Raw genomic sequence first — 21,359 nt, 5'->3', positions numbered from 1 at the left:
GCCCACGAATTTAAATTAACCCCATCATGGCATACCATTTCTAAAAGTAGACAACCCACGGTATTCAAAATTGGGGATGTCCAGTCTTTTGTAGTAGCCACTTAGCCACAAACTATTGCCAAAATTAGCGTTCATATTTGTTTTTTTACGTTTTTTAACACCAAAAAAAATTGACTTTTACTGGTGATTTTATCGTCGTGATAGGTTTTACTGTTGTAAACACTCATGTTTGTGTTCAGCGAAGTCTCCCGAGTATAACAATACCCCCATGTACAGGTTTTATGGTGTCTTGAAAGGGTACAGGGTCAATATATTGGGCTTACCCAATTCAGTTTGCTGTGTCCGTGTTGCCTTTTGAGACCATATGGTAGCCCAGGAATGTGAAATAACCCCATCATGGCATACCATTTTCAAATGTGACAACCCAGGGTATTCCAAAGGCGGTATTTCCAGCCTTTTGTAGTAGCCACTTAGTCACAAACGCTGGCCAAGTTAGCTTTTTAAAAAAAAAAAAAAAAAAATATATATATATACACACACACACACACATATATATATACACACACACATATACACACACAATAAAGGGCATGCAAACGACAAAGCTCAGCTCCCTACCTTTCCATAGCTTGAGAAATGCCCCAAAAAGTCCCAAAACAACTGCAAACAATTTCCAGAATGGCTCCAAAACTCGATGCAAAAGCCGCTCCAACACCTCCACACTCGACGCCACGTGCTACCCACAGGCTCCAGCATGCAGGGGGCAGTGCTATAAACCTGGCTTTGTATTGTGATAACAATTTGTAAACAGCGGCATTATTTTCAATGGCGATATGATCATGGTGATCACATGGCCCTGGAGGGCGGTGGCTGGAGCTGCTGCTGGGGTCTCCAGCAGTCCCCCCGACTGTGATCGCCTTGGATCGTCGTTCCAGGTAAGTCCAGGGCTCCTATATGCTGCGGTCGTACTAGGTACGTCCGCGGTCCTTAACGACCGTTTCTTTTTGTCGTTATTAAGGGTATATACATAGAGTTATATATATATATATATCTCAAAATAAGGTTAGAATAAAATTACATATTTTTACACTTTATTTTTATATTTATATATAGTGATATATATTATATATACACACACGTGTGTAGTTTTACTCTAAGTGTATTTTTATATTAATATATGTATATATTAATATAAAACGCACTTAGTATGACATTATATATATATATATATATATATATATATATATATATATATATATATATATATGTATATATATATATCTCTTACATACATATTTTTTTAATTACCTTTTATTTCGAATTTCTTTAAAAAAAAAAAAAAAAGTTTTTTTTTACTTTTTCACCAGCACAGGGATTGCCTGTCAGTTCAGGCAGTCCCCCTGCTGGCAGCACTGTGGACACCTATGGGGTCACATGGCCCCTTGGGGTCCTATATTGCAGAGGGGGAACTGTCTGGGCTCAGCCCAGTCAGTCCCCCTCTAAGAAGGCGCAGGCGATCTGTAAGTACATGGGGAGGGAGAGGGATGCTGTGCTCCACGTGTAGGAACCCGGAAGTGATTGCTCTGTGTTCTCCAGGGGCCACCGGCAGTGAGGGGGGTATTGCAGCAATGTCTCAACATCGAGGCACCGCTGCAATACCATTAGAGCTGCTGGAAGCGATCATGATCGCTTCCAGTGCTCTAATTCCCCTCGGACGCTTCAGGTACGTCCACGGTCCTTAAGGACCGTTTTTTTTGGCGGACATACCAGATACGTCCTTGGTCCTTAAGGGGGTTAAAGAGGAACTGTCACCTCTAATTTACATTGAAAATCACCTATAACTTGTGTTTACCTTTTCTTCATGTGATGCTATGCTTTCTTTTAAAATACATTAAAGACTCATCAGTTGAAATCACGATTTAGGTCAGGCCTGGCACAGCCAGGGCACACATTACCAAAGGGCAAAAGTAGATGCATTGTTTCATTTTACCCCTTCTATGTATGCTCTCTCTATGCTGACTGCCACTTGCAAATGACAGAGCTTATAACTATATTAAGAGCCCATTGGGCCTGGTGCTGACAAATTATAGAATCGTATCGACAGAAAACACTAAAACAATCATACCTCACAAATGTCATGTATCTGGTGTAGGTGAGGCTGGAGGAAAACTCATTGGATATAGCGATCAGAAAACACATAACCCATGCTAATGTCTCGATTTTATCTTGCAAGTAAATGCATACCCCTAACAGCAGCGTCCAGTGAAGCAGGATGTCGGTGGTGGGCCACTGACACAAATTACGTAACAGGAACTGTCCAAAATGGCAAACATGCCCCAAAAATCTTCCCAAGCAATTAGGTCAGCCTGGCGTTTATGCAGGTCAGGCTGCCTGCTAATCATGCAGGCTGGCCAACTAAGGGCACACTTATGCAGACAGAACCTGGAGCTTGGCATCTAATGTTGTGCTCACTCCGCACTTTAGAATGACTGCCTGCCTGCTCCCCCCCCCCCCCAGCACTAATTTCCTTACTAGCAGGCAGAAGCTCTTGGTATATAGTCTGAGACAGAGAAAAGCTGGGTGTAGGGAGTGTAGAAGAAAGGGAACATGCCACAGAGTTAGAGAGACTGAAGCAGCAAGAGCATTTGTGCGCAAAGTCAGCTTTACATTTACTCATTTCATTGTCAGCCAGCCCACACCAGCTTTGTTTCCCTACATCAACATGTGAATAAAAGTGTAAAAAGCGCTCCAGCTTCATCAGCCACTATGTAAATCCAGCCAGACAACAACTGATGGGGAGCCAAGATGGAGGCACCCAGTGTCAGGATAAAGAGGTATGAATTTCTAGGTTTTATTTTATTTTTAATACTTCAAAAAAAATATCTGCTTTTACACAGAGGTGATAGACATGATATTAAAAATCCTGAGAAGTGACAGGTCTTCTTTAATTGTATGTATGATAAAAAATAGTTTAAAGGGACACTTTAGTCTCCAAAGCAACGTAATCGTAATGAAGCAGTGTTGGTGTATAGATCATAGTCTGTAAGCTCGTTTGAGCAGGGTCCTCTTCAACCTATCGTTCCTGTAAGTTTTCTTGTAATTGTCCTATTTATAGTTAAATCCCCCCCTCTAATAATATTGTAAAGCGCTACGGAATCTGTTAGCGCTATATAAATGGCAATAATAATAATAATAAAGCTAAAGTTCAAGATCCACATGAATGCCAGGTCCCAAAGTTTCCAAACAGAACATTGCCTAAAGCAGGGATAGGCAACCTTCGGCACTCCAGCTGTTGTGGACAACACTACCTATAATGCTGGCAAAGCATCAAAGGAGCTGTAGTCCAAAACATCTGGAGTGCCAAAGGTTGCCTATGTCTGGCCTACAGCATAACACTGCCTCCACCGGTCAGGGTGTCACGGTGTGGCTGTAATAGGTAGGTTAATACGGTCAGTGTGTCACGGTGTGGCTGTAATAGGTAGGTTAATACGGTCAGGGTGTCACGGTGTGGCTGTAATAGGTAGGTTAATACGGTATGTGTGTCACGGTGTGGCTGTATTGGGAAGGTTAATACGTTATAGGTGTCACGGTGTGGCTGTAATAGGTAGGTTAATACGGTATGGGTGTCACAGTGTGGCTGTATTGGGAAGGTTAATACGGTATGGGTGTCACGGTGTGGCTGTATTGGGAAGGTTAATACGGTATGGGTGTCACGGTGTGGCTGTGTTGGGAAGGTTAATACGGTCAGTGTGTCACGGTGTGGCTGTATTGGGAAGGTTAATACGGTATGGGTGTCACAGTGTGGCTGTAATAGTTAGGTTAATACGGCAAGTGTGTCACGGTGTGGCTGTATTGGGAAGGTTAATACGGTCAGTGTGTCACGGTGTGGCTATAATGGGAAGGTTAATACGGTCAGTGTGTCACGGTGTGGCTGTAATAGGTAGGTTAATACGGTCAGGGTGTCACGGTGTGGCTGTAATAGGTAGGTTAATACGGTATGTGTGTCACGGTGTGGCTGTATTGGGAAGGTTAATACGTTATAGGTGTCACGGTGTGGCTGTAATAGGTAGGTTAATACGGTATGGGTGTCACAGTGTGGCTGTATTGGGAAGGTTAATACGGTATGGGTGTCACGGTGTAGCTGTATTGGGAAGGTTAATACGGTATGGGTGTCACGGTGTGGCTGTGTTGGGAAGGTTAATACGGTCAGTGTGTCACGGTGTGGCTGTATTGGGAAGGTTAATACGGTATGGGTGTCACAGTGTGGCTGTAATAGTTAGGTTAATACGGCAAGTGTGTCACGGTGTGGCTGTATTGGGAAGGTTAATACGGTCAGTGTGTCACGGTGTGGCTATAATGGGAAGGTTAATACGGTCAGTGTGTCACGGTGTGGCTGTAATAGGTAGGTTAATACGGTCAGGGTGTCACGGTGTGGCTGTAATAGGTAGGTTAATACGGTATGTGTGTCACGGTGTGGCTGTATTGGGAAGGTTAATACGTTATAGGTGTCACGGTGTGGCTGTAATAGGTAGGTTAATACGGTAAGTGTGTCACGGTGTGGCTGTATTGGGAAGGTTAATACGGTATGGGTGTCACGGTGTGGCTGTAATGGGTAGGTTAATACGGTATGGGTGTCACGGTGTGGCTGTGTTGGGAAGGTTAATACGGCCAGTGTGTCACGGTGTGGCTGTATTGGGAAGGTTAATATGGTCAGTGTGTCACGGTGTGGCTGTATTGGGAAGGTTAATACGGTATGGGTGTCACAGTGTGGCTGTAATGGGTAGGTTAATACGGTAAGTGTGTCACGGTGTGGCTGTATTGGGAAGGTTAATACGGTATGGGTGTCACAGTGTGGCTGTAATAGGTAGGTTAATACGGTAAGTGTGTCACGGTGTGGCTGTATTGGGAAGGTTAATACGGTCAGTGTGTCACGGTGTGGCTGTATTGGGAAGGTTAATACGGTATGGGTGTCACGGTGTGGCTGTATTGGGAAGGTTAATACGGTCAGTGTGTCACGGTGTGGCTGTATTGGGAAGGTTAATACGGTCAGTGTGTCACGGTGTGGCTGTATTGGGAAGGTTAATACGGTATGGGTGTCACAGTGTGGCTGTAATAGGTAGGTTAATACGGTCAGTGTGTCACGGTGTGGCTGTATTGGGAAGGTTAATACGGTCAGTGTGTCACGGTGTGGCTGTATTGGGAAGGTTAATACGGTCAGTGTGTCACGGTGTGGCTGTATTGGGAAGGTTAATACGGTCAGTGTGTCACGGTGTGGCTGTATTGGGAAGGTGTAATACAGTCAGTGTCACGGTGTGGCTGTATTGGGAAGGTTAATACGGTCAGTGTGTCACGGTGTGGCTGTATTGGGAAGGTTAATACGGTATGGGTGTCACAGTGTGGCTGAATTTGGGAAGGTTTAATACAGTCAGTGTCACGGTGTGTCTGTATTGGGAAGGTTAATATAGAATATGAATTTAATGTATTATCAGGCTGCCGTTTTACATTTGATCTGACACCTGTTGTATCAGCATTAGCTTTCTGCTATTTGATGCCCACCCACACTTATCCCTTGGCTGTGTATGTTGTAAGGTCACTGCACATAGAGTTGGAAGAGATTTAAACTGCAGCTATTAACACCTATCAGAAAACAAACCTACCTTAAAGGGACATACATCACTTTGGGACAACAAACTAATTCAAAAGCTTGGTGCCCCCGATTTCCCCATCAACCAGTAAATTTCTGGATATTTTACCTATAAATGTGTATTTATTTATCTCCCCACTGCCCACTTACTGAGCAGAATGAAACAGGAGCAGTTTACACCAACAGCTTTCAGGGTATCGGAGTCTGAAAGCAGCTATTTTGTCAGACTGAGCACTGTCAGGGCACACTGTGCTATCAGATATCAAGCAAACCATTTATTCATATTTTGCATAGCACACCATAAAATAATCCATGTACTGTGAGCCACAAAAACCATAATCCTCTTTAAAAAATATGGAATAATATGTTCAATTAATGAGAACTTGAGTGGTCTCCATCGGTAGTCAATTGTACAACAAAGGCAGACAGCAGAGATAGCGTTCGGAAAACAGAATAAAATGCTGGAGGGTGATTGCAATGCTTAACAGATTTATTGCTTGGGGCTTCTCTCTGTAATTATGCTACATGTACAGATCCTGTCAAACACGATCTGTCGTGGATCACGACAAGATGTTGGGCTCGTTCCATAATCCCTGGGGGAGCGATCTCACAATCACCGAGTAAATGTGATCACACTAGCAATCAATGGATATAATTAAGGCCTGACATATCCTGCCATGCCTTACACAATATGGAGACAGTCCTTTAGTCTGCATGAACAGAAATCTGCTTCTTTTATCTTAACCAGTGACAAGTTCAATTTAATCAGCACTTGTCTAGTCCATTGGTTCTCTAACACAGGCAGTCACCACCCCAAACACACCCAGCTTGTACAGTTTTCCCTTTTGGTTTTTGGCCACCCTAGGTCCGGCCACATACAATTATGACACCAATAAATGTAAGGTAAGTGTGTGAGAACATATGTAAGGTAAGTACATATGTGTATTTCAGCTATTTCATGTATGTTATTGTAACGAGCTGTGATGGGGACACAAGATCCAGCATCTATCTGGAAGCCGGAGATACAGTATGAATGATAGGAAATTTAGGGATTCTGCTAGTGTACAAATTCCAAATTGGTAAAGTGTTTTATGGGTGCCTCCCCACAATGTAGATGTCCGGGACCAGTGGCCTTCTTATATTTGTTTTTATTGCTCTATTTGTACACCTCCTGGTTTTATGAGTGAGTTAATTGCCTTTGAAGTATTCATCTGGTTGGAGTCTGTTGGATCATCTCGCTGACCCTGATACCCCATCGGCTATCACTCGAGGAGGGATACCTAATAAACCCCCCATCTACATCGTGGGGAGGCACCCATAAAACGCTTTACCAATTTGGAATCCCTAAATTTCCTATCATTCATACAGTTTTGTTATATGGTTATCAGCTGGGAAATAACCTTGGGAAGCCTATAAGTTACGTTTTTTCTGATACGTTGTTTACACAGATCACTTTGTTCACGGGTGGTCGTGTGTACTTTTTGAATTTTTCTAATATATACAGGTCTGATTTATAGAAAAGCAAAGATAGAAGACTTCTGAATCACTGAATAGACCAGACTTTTTTAAAATAACAGATTAAAGGGTGTCACAGTGTGGCTGTAATGGGTAGGTTAATACGGTAAGGGTGTCACAGTGTGGCTGTAATGGGTAGGTTAATACGGTAAGGGTGTCACAGTGTGGCTGTAATGGGTAGGTTAATTCGGTAAGGGTGTCACAGTGTGGCTGTAATGGGTAGGTTAATACGGTAAGGGTGTCACAGTGTGGCTGTAATGGGTAGGTTAACGCGGTAAGGGTGTCACAGTGTGGCTGTAATGGGTAGGTTAATACGGTAAGGGTGTCACAGTGTGGCTGTAATGGGTAGGTTAATACGGTAATGGTGTCACAGTGTGGCTGTAATGGGTAGGTTAATACGGTAAGGGTGTCACAGTGTGGCTGTAATGGGTAGGTTAATTCAGTAAGGGTGTCACAGTGTGGCTGTAATGGGTAGGTTAATACGGTAAGGGTGTCACAGTGTGGCTGTAATGGGTAGGTTAACGCGGTAAGGGTGTCACAGTGTGGCTGTAATGGGTTGGTTAATACGGTAAGGGTGTCACAGTGTGGCTGTAATGGGTAGGTTCATACGGTAAGGGTGTCACAGTGTGGCTGTAATGGGTTGGTTAATACGGTAAGGGTGTCACAGTGTGGCTGTAATGGGTAGGTTAATACGGTAAGGGTGTCACAGTGTGGCTGTAATGGGTAGGTTAATACGGTAAGGGTGTCACAGTGTGGCTGTAATGGGTAGGTTAATACGGTAAGGGTGTCACAGTGTGGCTGTAATGGGTAGGTTAATACGGTAAGGGTGTCACAGTGTGGCTGTAATGGGTAGGTTAATGCGGTAAGTGTATAGCTTTGCACTTACATTAGAGAGCCTTTTTCCCCTCATTCTCTTGTATTATTGCAATTATTTGGTTTTCTGTATTTATGTTAAGGAAGTCAAACTTGATTTGTTTAAAGGAACATTGTAGCGTTAGGAATACATTTCTGTACTCCAAATGCTGCCTATTGTCATTTAGGTCCCACGTGTCACAAAAAAGAAATAACTAACTTTTCCTCCAAAACAGAGTCTCATACAGCAATCCCACAACCTCCTTGAGTTATGGGCAAATCTAAACTAATTGGGAGAGTAGACGCATTTGTGGCACACTACGCCTACAATTCCACCATAGAGAATCAGGTAGGACAGGGTGGCCATCATTGAAGGCACTATAATAGCTTCAATAAGATGAATTTGTTAAAGTGCCTATAGTGTTAATTTAAAAAGACCGCTTAAGTCTCCAATGCATTTTCTAGATTAAAAATTCTAGATACATTTTGACACTTCTAGAGCAATTCACTGATAACAGTCACAGCGATCCAAAAATCTTTACCGTTTAATCTGTTCGGAAGATGATCAATCAATATGCCAATCCACGTAACTAACTAACACACACACACACACACACACACACAATTTCTTTTTACCCCCTCCCAATTTCTATTTTTAAAAAAGATTAATTTGTAACCTCCTGCAACCTTGTCTTTAGTTTGATGGTTAATAAGCTCTGTCCAAATCCATATGAAATAATCTGGCTTTAATTTGAAATGTAATTTGAAAGGAACCAGAGGAAAAGAAGGTGAAAGATGCAGTTGGTAAGCCCAGGCTATTAATCAGTTCTTTTAAAAAGTCACCAGAAACCGATCTAGAAAGAGCTGTTTAAGTGCTGCTAATTGTCATCGTGTCTGACGGATCAAGTGCAAGAGTTACCAAAGATGCAGCAGATCGTTTATAACCTTCTGGAGCAGATTATATTATGGTCGTTCACGTTTCTTAATTTAATAATGAGTACATTTCCATGGCAGCACAAAATAACCACGGGTGAAGCTAAGTAAATTAAAGATGCATCTTGTAACATAATCTGTTTAAGAATAATCGACAAGAAGGCATGTAGAACTGCTTCATTATATTGGGATGCAGCTGCTAATTAGATTTTCGGCTTCAGCGAATTCAAACTTCGTTACAGAGGTCTGTTTTGATAAGATCTATAAAAAGGTATTTGGTGTAAACAGGCAAGTAGAGTGCTGCTAATATTTCCAAACAGAATGTGAAATTATAACCAACAGCACAACTCGTCCTGACCTTAATTACATTTTTTGGGGGGGAAAGAAACCCATGTTTTGTAACCACAGATCTCCAGTAGGCGTACTTAGGGAGTCTGAATGCCCCCATTCCTGGAATAGCAGAAATTATCTGGTGGCAATTAGGAGGGATTCTGAAATAGGATCCCAGACGCTGCTCACAAGATTCATCAATGTCCACAGTTTGCAATCCAGCCTCTCAATTGACATGATCGTCCATCAGATTTTAACATGTCCGGATATGAACAGCACTGTTCAGCAACATTTCTACTCTGCTATATTTTCATTTTGGCTAATTTGACCCAACTTTACATTTTGAATTCTTGACAATTTAAAAAGTTTAGTGAATAACCTTGTGTAGAATGATATCAGTCAAGTACACAGGTTTCTCCCGATTTATAACTAATGATATTGAACAATTTACGAACATGTGACCATTAAGTTGGGAAGATGATGCCCCTCCACTCTGCTCTCTGGTTTGATAACTTGGCGCTGATGGTTTCTCCGCCGATAGCTAGTTATCTATTTATAAGACGATGTGAGAAACGGTATGTACTTCTCACACAGTATTGGGAATGGGAAGCTAGTAATAGTCTGAGAGCGTTAGCCGTTTCTCACAGGCTATACGTGGCGCCCAGTCCTTCGCTTCTCATTAAAGCCATGGACATCACCGGAAACCATAGAATGAATGGACGGATGCCATGTGCACAACATTGGGGTTAAACCTTTTGTAAACAGGTTATGCTCTGAAGGTAAGAAAGCGCGCAGGATTGCCTGGCATCAGATACATTTGTTGTGGTGCTTAAAGTGGTCCTTTAAGCATACTCTAATTAGATGAAATTCACAACTATTTATCTGCAACTTGGAGCATCCATCTGTCAGTCAGCATAGACAAGGCATAGAGGAGAAATGACTCAATAAGGTAGAATTATCAACGAGTCACAGCTTTGCGCCCTTTGTGTTTTGGGTGCAATTTATTTACACCTGTCTGTTATTTTTTATCTGTTCCTAGCCTCCATTTTTGAATTGTCATTCTAAATTTGTTGGCGTCGAAATGCATATTGCTGCCAAAAAAGGCAGAATTTAGGCACAGAAAAATGTAGAATTTTGTTTACACTGTGTGCCCTGGCTTTGCCTAGACAGAACCAGACTGTGATCCAAATTCAACGTAAAATGGAGCATCACATCACAAAGTCCAACATCATTTCTAGGTGATTTTTTTTATACAGCGATGTAATTTACCGAAAACTGATTGTTTCAAAAAGTGTTTTCCCTGCATTTAGAAAACACGCTATATGAATACCCGGCCATTTTTTTATCTTGGTAAACACTACTCACGTGTCAGCTGGATAGGAATTAGAGGCAGTAACATATCATCAGCTCCATCTCTGATTGACTTCCCAGGATTCTCTGTTTGCTTATTAGCCTTGGGAATGGAATATTAGGAGATTTGCACTGAATGGCCATTGAGTATAAAATGGAGATGTGATTTAGGTGTAGAAGAAAAACAAACAAGACACAAAGAACGCTTCACAATCTACGGTATATAGAAACATTAGGGCAGGTCCACAATTACACAGTATGCTGTGCAATATTTCAATGGATGAAAATAAATATCTGCTGTCAGTATTATACTTCTGAGTGGTTAAGAAATAAACTAGCAGGTGATGGTTTAGTACAGGGCTTGACAAATTTGCTTGCAATCTAAGAGCCAGAGAAAACGTAAAAAATAAATAATTTTAAAGGGACATTAAAACCACTACTGCTTAATGTAGTTTGAAGTCTATATCCTGCCCCTGAATGCTTTTCAATGTAAACACTGACTTTTCAAACAAAAGGCATTGTTTACATTGCTGCCTGGTGACACCTCTAGTGACAGTCACTTAGACGGCCTCTAGAGGCGCTTCCTAGTCACACTGTGCAGCACCTATGTAAATGTTCCCTATAGGGATCAATTGCTTCAATGCATCTCTATGAAGTTAAATTGGCGCAGTGGCATGTTGATCGTCAAGATTGATTATTGACCGCATGGAGGTGGGGTCAGTCACAGAGTCACCAGCATGGCGTGGGGAAAAATGTGAGAAGCCGCCTTTCCCATGCGATAGGAGTACACACTCATTGACGGGGACACACACAGACATACACACACACACACACACACACACACACAGAGACAGACAGACACACAATTACTTTATTTTATTTCCATTTAAATCCACCCAGTCTCCCTACCTTTGTAGTGCGGTCATCTCCCTCGTGCGCACTGTTTAGTGAGGTGGGGGGCCGGAGTGACATCATAACTAGTCTCCCGGCATCACTGCAAGCCGTGCATGGGAGCAGAGCAGGGAGATTACAGCTCCCTCCTTCACCTCCACTCTCAGTCAGCCACCGCCCTCCCTCTGCTCTCCATTACCCGTCCGTCCCCCTCGCTCCCTCAGCTCTCTATGGGCCGGCCGCCCCCCCTCAGCAATAGATAAACCGTCTGCCACACCCCTCATTGTTCAGACTGCCCGCCTCTGCTCTTAGGCAGCCAGTCACCTCAGGGGGTGAACAGGCTCACAAATCCAAGGCGCCAGGACAAATTTCCTTGTCACCATGGCGACCTGTCACTTGTCGAGCCCTGGTTTAGTATGCATATTAGTTGAATCGTATGATGACAGCACCCACGGTTACTGTGCAATGAGACAATGAGCCTTATTTCAGTCAAAAATAAACACGGTAAACCATGTCTTGATGTGGAGAGAGTCTACAGTGTAATTATATTACATTCTTCAGGCGTAATTATATTAATATATTATGCCTGAAGAATGGGTCACCGAGCTATTTTTCCAACTGATACAAATGCCATGCACAAAATGTATTTTAAATAAATAAATAAAATGGACGTCTAGACATTACTGCAAGGTAAGGTCCCTGCGTATCCATTTTGCATCTTTTGGCTGTTCCTCCTTTGAAATTAATAATTGGATTTTGTGGAGACTAAACAGGCTTTAAATGAACACTCAAGTGCCATACCAATACAGCCCACGGTAGTAGTTCTGGTGCTAGGAGTACAGGCATATAACCAGCATAAGAAGTTTAACAGTTGGCATACAGACAACTTATCTCGGGGCTGTCAGACACCAGCAGTCGCCTCTTCTGAAACCTCATGCTACTACTATTAGCTCACCTGAGCAAAGCCCTGTGTATGAGTGGTTCATTGGCTTACAGTGGTTATAGAGCCTGGATTGTTCCTTTAATTGGCATCTCTAAAATTTAACACCGCCCCCTCCCCATGAATATCAACACAGAAAGACACCATTCATGAAATCATAAGATTCCTTTAACCTACACAATTCTAAATGTGTTAAGTGGCACAGATCCAGGTAATGACATCAGTGAAGTCATTATCTTTCTATGCTTCAGACGCTTGACACTGTATCCTACACACCGTAAGGACTATACAAGATCTACAGAATAAAAGCTGTTTGAACCCAGAGAACACGATTGCTGTACAGTAAAAAGCATAAACTTCAAAGGGTTTTCTTCAAAGGAAACATTTTAGAGGAAAGTAGAGGAACCCAACAATGGTTAAATGACATCCTCAGCAGCGTGCTCTATCCTAGAAGAAATATCTGCTGACAATTCTATCTTTTGTCAGATGATCTCTGGGAGTGGGGTGCCCATTCCAGTGACTATCACATTCTGGGTGTACCACACTTTGCATAAGCTTTCAGTTGATCTCGGTTATGTAATTGCGGAATATGTTTTCAAAACAAGATCTGCCAAATACTTCCCACTTGTTGTGAGGGCACATTCATACATCGTAATATCTCCAAAGCAACACACTGCTTTTAGCCTCTGGAATACGAATGGCTAACCTTGGCACTCCAGATTTTGGTGATCTAGATTTCCCATGATGCCCAGCAAGCATCTGCATACTATACCTCTTAACGGTCTAAAACCAGGAGACGATATGGAGATGTATTATTATATATTTACTCTCTTGTCTACACTATGTAGCCGATATGTCATAGTCTAGTAACCATTTTGGATTGGGCCAAATTGGGAGACATGTTCAAAAGTTGTTTTTTTTAAACTTATATTTGCAATAAATGTGAATGTACAGCATCCGTGATCTGTGCCTAAAATGTCATTTGTGTAACCATTTGAAAGATAAAGAGATCATAAAATTCTCTCTTAAACTCCTATAATATAGATAGCAGTGTAAGGAACAGTCAGTTCTTACAGAATATTAAAATATACTTCCACTAGAATGAGATATTTCGGAGACAAAGGAACCAAAGACAAGGTCATTCTCTGAAACGGAAGCGCTGCCAGGGGTACTCTGGCTAATTACAATAAAGGGGATAGGTTCAGAATGAAAATGGAAAACTGATTATTACTGACCCAGGATCCTCAAACATTATGAAAAGAAGAAAAACTACATTTAGCATTTAAGGGCTATACAGACACCTGCATGCATAAAGATATCACTTCTTTTATGTTGTGCTCATTACATATTGAATGCCATATTAAATCTTGCCATGGAGCAGATTAGTTCAGATTCTACTCCACTGTTGCTACAACCTTAAAGTTAAAGATGTATGTCTTAGAGAAATCATATCCTTGAGACAGACCTTTGTAAAGTCCAAATATTGCCACTTGCTTGTAAGCACCACATGCTGGAACACCTATTGTATCCAGGAATAGCTATACTATCTAATTGTATTCATTTTTGCATTGTCAGTTTGACATGTGGGTTATGGAGAAAATGTATCCTGTTGCTTAGCAACCCGAATCATGGCACGCCCAAAAAAACAGGGAGCTTTAATGGGCAACAGCAACTATGCATCCTCTGCACCCAACATACCAACAAGTAGGAAATCAAACACTAATAAGGACAACGTCTGCCTTCAATTCACAGGACTGGTGTCAGAATGCTACAAGAACCATACTTTATCCCAAAAAGTTAAACCGCTTGAAGAATTTGGCCAGCCTGCTTAAATCTACAACTTGGTATATTCTGTCAGCTCTCCACTTGGCATATATGTCAGAAACTCATTTAAATCAGCATTAGGTTTGTCAGTGGTAGTGGCTTTTGAAGATAGGATTTTAGAATAGGGGGAAAAAGCTTAAGCGGTAAGAGGATTTTCATATTAAAAAATATCCAAGAATCCTAAATGTGACACTAAGCACCAGGACACCCCCCCCCCCCCTCCCCCTGTATGTCATTCATGCTGTTAAAGAAATTAGCTGTCATTAAATTAGCACACACAAAAAACTCAACTAAGAATCTCCTTCATTGCCAAGAACTCTAATACTTCCAAACACAATAATCCAAATATATATATACAGATTTAGGTCAATGGATTTGTTAATTTTTTATTTATTTTTTTAAATTAATCCGGTGGTTCATTGTAGAATGAAAAATAAATCTATAATAATAATTACAATTGCAACAGTTAGGCTAAAATATCCCCAAGTATACTCCCATATTGGGGTTTCACATCTACATTTCTGGGGTTTACTAAATAAATTCCTGTTTGTTATTAGAACAGAATATTTACCAAGCAATTCAGTTACAATTTAAAACAACTGAGACCAACATATGATACAAATAAAAATATATCCAAGCAGTAAATCAAAATTCTAAATGGTGTTAAAAATAATAACGTTCTCCAATGCTTTTCCTTTAAAGGAAAACCAAGTACCATAACCAGTAGTGCTCAATGTAGTGGTTTTGTTGTCGAGAGGTTTTAGGATGCCATCTCACCCATTCTAGCATTTCTACAAGTACAGTAGCGCTCAGGACTGCCAAAACCTGGTCAATGCCTGAATTTTCACATCAGCCATCCAATGACCAGTTAAATGCGCTGGGCGCTGGTTAGCTTAGGACTCTGAGTCTAATATTACCGTACAAAAGCTGGACAACAGACCAAAGTTCTTATCTATGTTAAATGAGCCACCGCAGAGGGTAGATTGATGCTAATCAGGGAAGAGGTCATCTCAAGTCTGTTGTACTATAACCACTATTGCATTAATATATCAGTCATAAAAACAAATGAATATATTCAAGATTTCTCTTAATTTAATAGAGGTCTTACATTCCCTCATTTCAGGAGTGGTTCAAATATGTGAAGGACCCTCCACTTCCTTTAATAAAACACTGCGTAAATATGGGTTAGCTACCGAAATGTTTTAAGGGAATGCAACATATTGAGCCTAGAAAAGGCTCAGAGTTAATTAACAGTAACAGATTCACATTCACGATTTTGGTCATTTAATCTATACACTCTGATCATCAGCAGGTATACAGATTAAAATATACCCTTATCGGAAGCTCACAGAGGTCTGAGATAGAGTGGCAGCACGCCCCTAATTAGCAAATCAAGCAGGAGACATCTGCCCTTCACTTGGAGGTAGCATGGCTACAATGTCTGATATTGAGTGACATTTATAATTTTCATAAAGCGACCACAACCATCAAAACACCTCAAAAAGAATTCTATCAACAGTTTGCATAACATAAGCTTCTTCAAGTCTTGCTCACGTAGTGCCAGTTGCTTTGCTGTATTCGCCTGTATTGGGTCAGAGATGCAATGTGAGCAATTCATCATGTACTGTCAGCATTACTGCTTACCTGTATGTCCATGTAGAGGTGAGTGAGGTCGGGGTAAGGTGGGAGATGTGCTGGAAGCTACAATCAAGCTCTTTCGATTACTACTGCGGCAGCTGCGGGGGAGAGAATACAAAGTAACATGAGCGAGGATGAAATGTATTTTATATCGGAATTTAATAAGCTGAAATGCATTAATATCAACCCATCTGAGTTACCCACAAAGATCAATGTTATTTCAAACAGGATTTTAAAATCAAGCATTGCAAGTTAGAAATCACAGCACCTACGCTTACATGTGTACACAGAGGACTGGCTGGTATAAGCTTTGGAAAAAATAGAGCAAACGCCTATAACAGTACACAATAACATAACAGTGGAAAAATCTATAATAAAACAAAGCCGTTCTAAGTCTTCATTCATGCAGAATAAAATGCATAGATAGCAGTTACAGACAAACAATAGGGGGCCACAATATCACTTATTCTCTAAGAATCAATTAATTGGTTTTGTAAACCTTACTAAATAACCCAGGTATTCTTTGAATCACAGGAGGTTTCCCCTCAGATACCACGTACAAGATCTATTCAACAGATACATCTGATGTAAAATGCAATAAAGTAAAAATAAAAACAAACAAAGCTACCGTATGTTAGTGTAACAAAAATCACTTTATTCCAAACAAGCTCCAGACTGTACCATGAAATGGGATGTTATTGAGAAGTGTCTGGAAAACAATACAATTAATCTGGATAGGTGAACTTGCTGTACCAATCACTATAGAAAAATATTTAACAAAAGAACTATTACCATGGAGAGGCAATCAAAGCAATGCCAAACCACGTTGGCAAATAAGTCAATGAGGAACTTAACACCTGAATGAACAACAAAACAGATAATCAAATGGAAAAAATAAATCCCCACCAGCAGCAGCAGCAAGACGTTTAATAATGGTATTTATAAATGATAATAGTGAATATTGGAGCTGAATCCTTTAATGCATTAGCCTTTGGAAAGAACTCAAAAAATACAATCAAAATTGGCTTTCCCCACGCTGTCCAAAAAAACACGTTGAGTTTCCAGCCACCAGTAGGTGGCAGCAATACACCAAGCCGTTTCTCTGTACAGGCGATTAAAACGTCCAAATTTCAAAAAGTGTGTTAGGAACACATACAGGTGCTCATATCTGCAGATTTCTTCTAATTATATACACAAGAATTATTCAAGTGGCTGTTGATTTAAAATGTCCAAATGTTGCAGGAGGTGGTATTCGACATTTCTCTAGACAGCTCCCTGGAGAATTTACAAGTTAGTGAATAATCCCCGTCATTTAGACCACTAACAATGTAAATAGTAGAATAGTAACCCTGCCTTCCCCATGTGCCATTTATATTTTTGATAAAGTTTCCATAAACGTATTATAGGAAACGGTCATTGCAGGTGTTCTATAATATTGAGAGAGAGCGCCCCTTTAATTACAAATAATTTGAACCATTACACCCACGAAGTGCATCTCCCTGACATAGGTATTCTGTTACGTGTATCCTTCCAAAGTTTCAAGGTTTGTTTTTTATTTTTTTTTGTTTTGTTTTAATTAAAGGGACACTATAGTCACCAAAACAACTTTAGCTTAATGAAGCAGTTTTGGTGTATAGAACATGCCCCTGCAGCCTCACTGCTCAATCCTCTGCCATTTAGGAGTTAAATCCCTTTGTTTATGAACCCTAGTCACACCTCCCTGCATGTGACTTGCACAGCCGTCCATAAACACTTCCTTGTAAAGAGTCATCTAAAGTTTATCCTTCCTTTATTGCAAGTTCTGCTAAATTTAGATTTTCTTAACCCCTGCTATGTTAATAGCTTGCTAGACCCTGCAAGAGCCTCCTGTATGTGATTAAAGTTCAATTTACAGAGCAAGAGATAACATTGTTTAAGGTAAATTAAATCTGATTGAAAGTAAAACCAGTTGTTTTTTTTCCATGCAGGCTCTGTCAATCATAGCCAGGGGAGGTGTGGCAAGAGCTGTATAAACAGAAACAAAGTGATTTAACTCCTAAATGACAGTGAATTGAGCAGTAAAACCTGAGAGGCATGATCTATACACTAAAACTGCTTCATTAAGCAAAAGTTGTTTAGGTGTATATAGTGTTCCTTTAATGAGGGAACTGTCACGGATGAGATTTTTGCAGTAAAAATTAGCCATTGTTTATGGCTATTCTTTATTCGTATTTTATTTATTTATTTAACTATTTGGCGTACTGAGCACACCAGGCACAGTATGTAAATGAGTGAATGTGCTCACAAGTCATTTCTCTGAAGATGCCTGATGTGCATTAGTGCACCCAAGGCATCATGGGACAAGTTGCTTGCCTAACTGGAAGTGCAGCAGAGGTAATTAAGTGATTTATTCACCCCAGGAGACTCTGTAACAGTGTTCACTGGAATGAAGGAAAATTGAATTGTCACTTCTCTATCACTCCAGAACACAGTCATAATCCTTTTAACAATCACTATCGGTCCCTGTTAATTTACTATGGAACCTAGGGTGCGGTTTAAAGTCTGGTTTAAGGCCGGCTGAAGTCTGTATGTATCTGTGGGCTGAACACCTTAGTCTTTATGACTCCTAGCAATGACACTGGAGATCCAATAATTTATCTACTGGTCTCTCCCTCTCTCTCTATAATGAGAGATTAGCTCATGTCATTACTATTTCAGACTCTCCCAGCACACACAGAGCATGGCGTCATTTAATGACATTACTCCAATGCTTTGTTTCTACTGAGCGGTATGGAGCGGGTCGGTACAGTTCAGAAGGGTTAGCCTGGTCCAGCCTATACAGGTGAGTGTTTCCACTGCAAGTCGGACCGTCAGGGGTCATGCGGGATTAAGACCAAATGCCTAGTGTGTCATTTGTCGTGAGCATTGACTTTTTCCTGTCCACCAATCAATGGATTGTATATTGTTTCCCGCCCTAACCGTACCGTTTCCTATGGACCTACATCTGAAGGGGGCCGAGGAATGGTGCGGTTTGGTTCAGTTGTATATGCCACTATCATAATGGAAACACTTAAAATAGCGTACCAGACAGTACCGACCCGAACAGTACTGTTCAGTGGAAACGGGGCACAAGTGCACAGGATCTCTCTGATACAGAGCAGGTTAATGGTGGGATTCTATGGATTTGTTTATGGGTCACTGGCAGGATTCTCTGAATGATTTTATTTTTTAAAAGTGCAAACTGATTTGAACATAAATGGACATTAACCCCTTAAGGACTGAGCCAAAAGTACACGTTGTGAACAAAACAAAATGTAAACAAAACCTGGCATTTGCGCTATATGTCTGTCCAACCATAATTCACCTCTTTCGTATTAAATGCACCCCCTTATTATATATCATTTTATTCAGGGGAAACAGGGCTTTCATTAAATATCAAATATTTAGCTATGAAACAATTTAATATGAAAAAAAATGGGAGAAACTTTTTTTTTTTTTAGTTCTACATGAAATTTTAACTGTCAATGTCATAATACTGTTTGCTTTTACTGCAATAAAATACACATATTTGTATTCAGCAAAGTCTCACGTGTAAAACAGTACCCCCTATGTACAGGTTTTATGGTGTTTTGGGAAGTTACAGGGTCAAATATAGCACGTTACATTTGAAATTCGCCAGATTGGTTACGTTGCCTTTGAGACTGTATAGTAGCCCAGGAATTAAATTTACACCCATAATGGCATACCATTTGCAATAGTAGACAACCCAAGGTATTGCAAATAGGGTATGTCCAGCCTTTTAGTAGCCATTTGGTCACAAACACTGGCCAAAGTTAGCGTTAGTATTTGTTTGTATTTGTTTGTGTGTTAAAAAAGCAAAAAACGCCAATTTTGGCCAGTGTTTGTGACTAAGTGGCTACTGCTTAGAATAGGGCGTAATAGTACGCCCTCCGGTTTTAACCCCTTAAGGATACATTCAGCTTATTGTATTTGTTCTGGTGTTCATAATCAGTCCCTTTAGGCTTTCTGCAGTGAACACGGTTTTCAATGTTTACATCACATCACTGGCCACTCCTCATATTGCTACTAGAGGTGCTTCCTGGAGCAATGCAAAATACTTTTGCTTTAGGTGATTGGCTAAAAGAATGCAAGTAAAAATGTGTTTAAGTATACATGCAGTGAGAAAAATTGCAATTTATGTAATAATACACAAATAATTTGATAATACAAGCAGGACTCTATGCCCATTGGTTTAGATTACTCTCTCTCTCTAGGTTAAGACTATTGTGCTGCCTGGAAACCACAATGGGTTCCAGGGAAGAGCATCTGAGCTCATCGTTTTGCACCAAACCCCCTATATGCCCATTTGTTACCTACAAATACATGTTTTTTATTAATCTATGACAAAATTGCCAGAACATATTTATAAAAAAAAAAAAGTTTCAACAAGGGGACAAAATTATCAAATATACATTTGTCTTGTTCTAAAGCAAGCATGTCAAAAGAGCTCAGTCTTCCTGCTCCTTCTCGTGCGCCATCTTTAGTGATGCCAGGTGCCGGAATATGACGTCATATTCTGGCACCCGGCATCACTAAACTGCTCACGTGAGGGAGCAGAGAGCAGCAGGAAGGAGATCTCCAGGTAGAAGATCCCCACTGGACCCCAGGGATAAATACAATGATGTGAGTGTGCAAGAATGTGTAAAGTGTGCATGCGTGTGTGTGTGTGTGGGGGGGGGGGGGGGGGATTTAGTAGAGGGGGTTGCTGGGATTTAGTAGAGGGGGTTGCTGGGATTTAGTAGAGGGGGTTGCTGGGATTTAGTAGAGGGGGTTGCTGGGATTTAGTAGAGGGGGTTGCTGGGATTTAGTAGAGGGAGTTGCTGGGATTTAGTAGAGGGGGGTGCTGAGATTTAGTAGAGGGGGGTGCTGAGATTTAGTAGAGGGGGGTGCTGAGATTTAGTAGAGGGGGGTGCTGAGATTTAGTAGAGGGGGGTGCTGAGATTTAGTAGAGGGGGTGCTGAGATTTAGTAGAGGGGGGTGCTGAGATTTAGTAGAGGGGGGTGCTGAGATTTAGTAGAGGGGGGTGCTGAGATTTAGTAGAGGGGGGTGCTGGGATTTAGTAGAGGGGGGTGCTGGGATTTAGTAGAGGGGGGTGCTGGGATTTAGTAGAGGGGGGACTGGGATCTGGTATATGTGGGGGACTGGGATCTGGTATATGTGGGGGACTGGGATTTAATAGAGGGGGGGGGGGTTTGGTTGTGATGTGGTTTAGTAGAGGGGGGATTTTTTTTTTTGGTAATTTTTGCGGCCCACATAAACTTAATCCTTGTTTATTTGGCCCGTGCTAGACTGAGTTTGACATGCTTATTCTGACGATACACAGAAAACAGAATGTGGAGCATTACTAAGGCATGATTTCACACAAAACATTTTTAGAATAACCCCCAAATTCAGTCCTAAACA

At 41.1% G+C, this 21,359-nt stretch overlaps 1 protein-coding gene across 5 annotated transcripts in view; it reads right to left on the bottom strand.

The window, feature by feature from the left end:
* Positions 1-21,359, bottom strand: part of MAST2 (microtubule associated serine/threonine kinase 2) — a 220,067-nt gene that overhangs the window by 70,265 nt on the left and 128,443 nt on the right. For all 5 annotated transcript variants that reach the window (XM_063427730.1, XM_063427731.1, XM_063427734.1 and 2 more), the window contains one exon: positions 15,924-16,015. In XM_063427730.1, the coding sequence (XP_063283800.1) occupies positions 15,924-16,015 (92 nt within the window). The remainder of the gene's footprint in view (positions 1-15,923; positions 16,016-21,359) is intronic.

Source organism: Pelobates fuscus, chromosome 7, assembly GCF_036172605.1.
Source record: "Pelobates fuscus isolate aPelFus1 chromosome 7, aPelFus1.pri, whole genome shotgun sequence".
In the NCBI taxonomy this organism is placed as follows: domain Eukaryota; kingdom Metazoa; phylum Chordata; class Amphibia; order Anura; family Pelobatidae; genus Pelobates; species Pelobates fuscus.
This window is presented reverse-complemented; position numbering and strand designations above follow the sequence as displayed.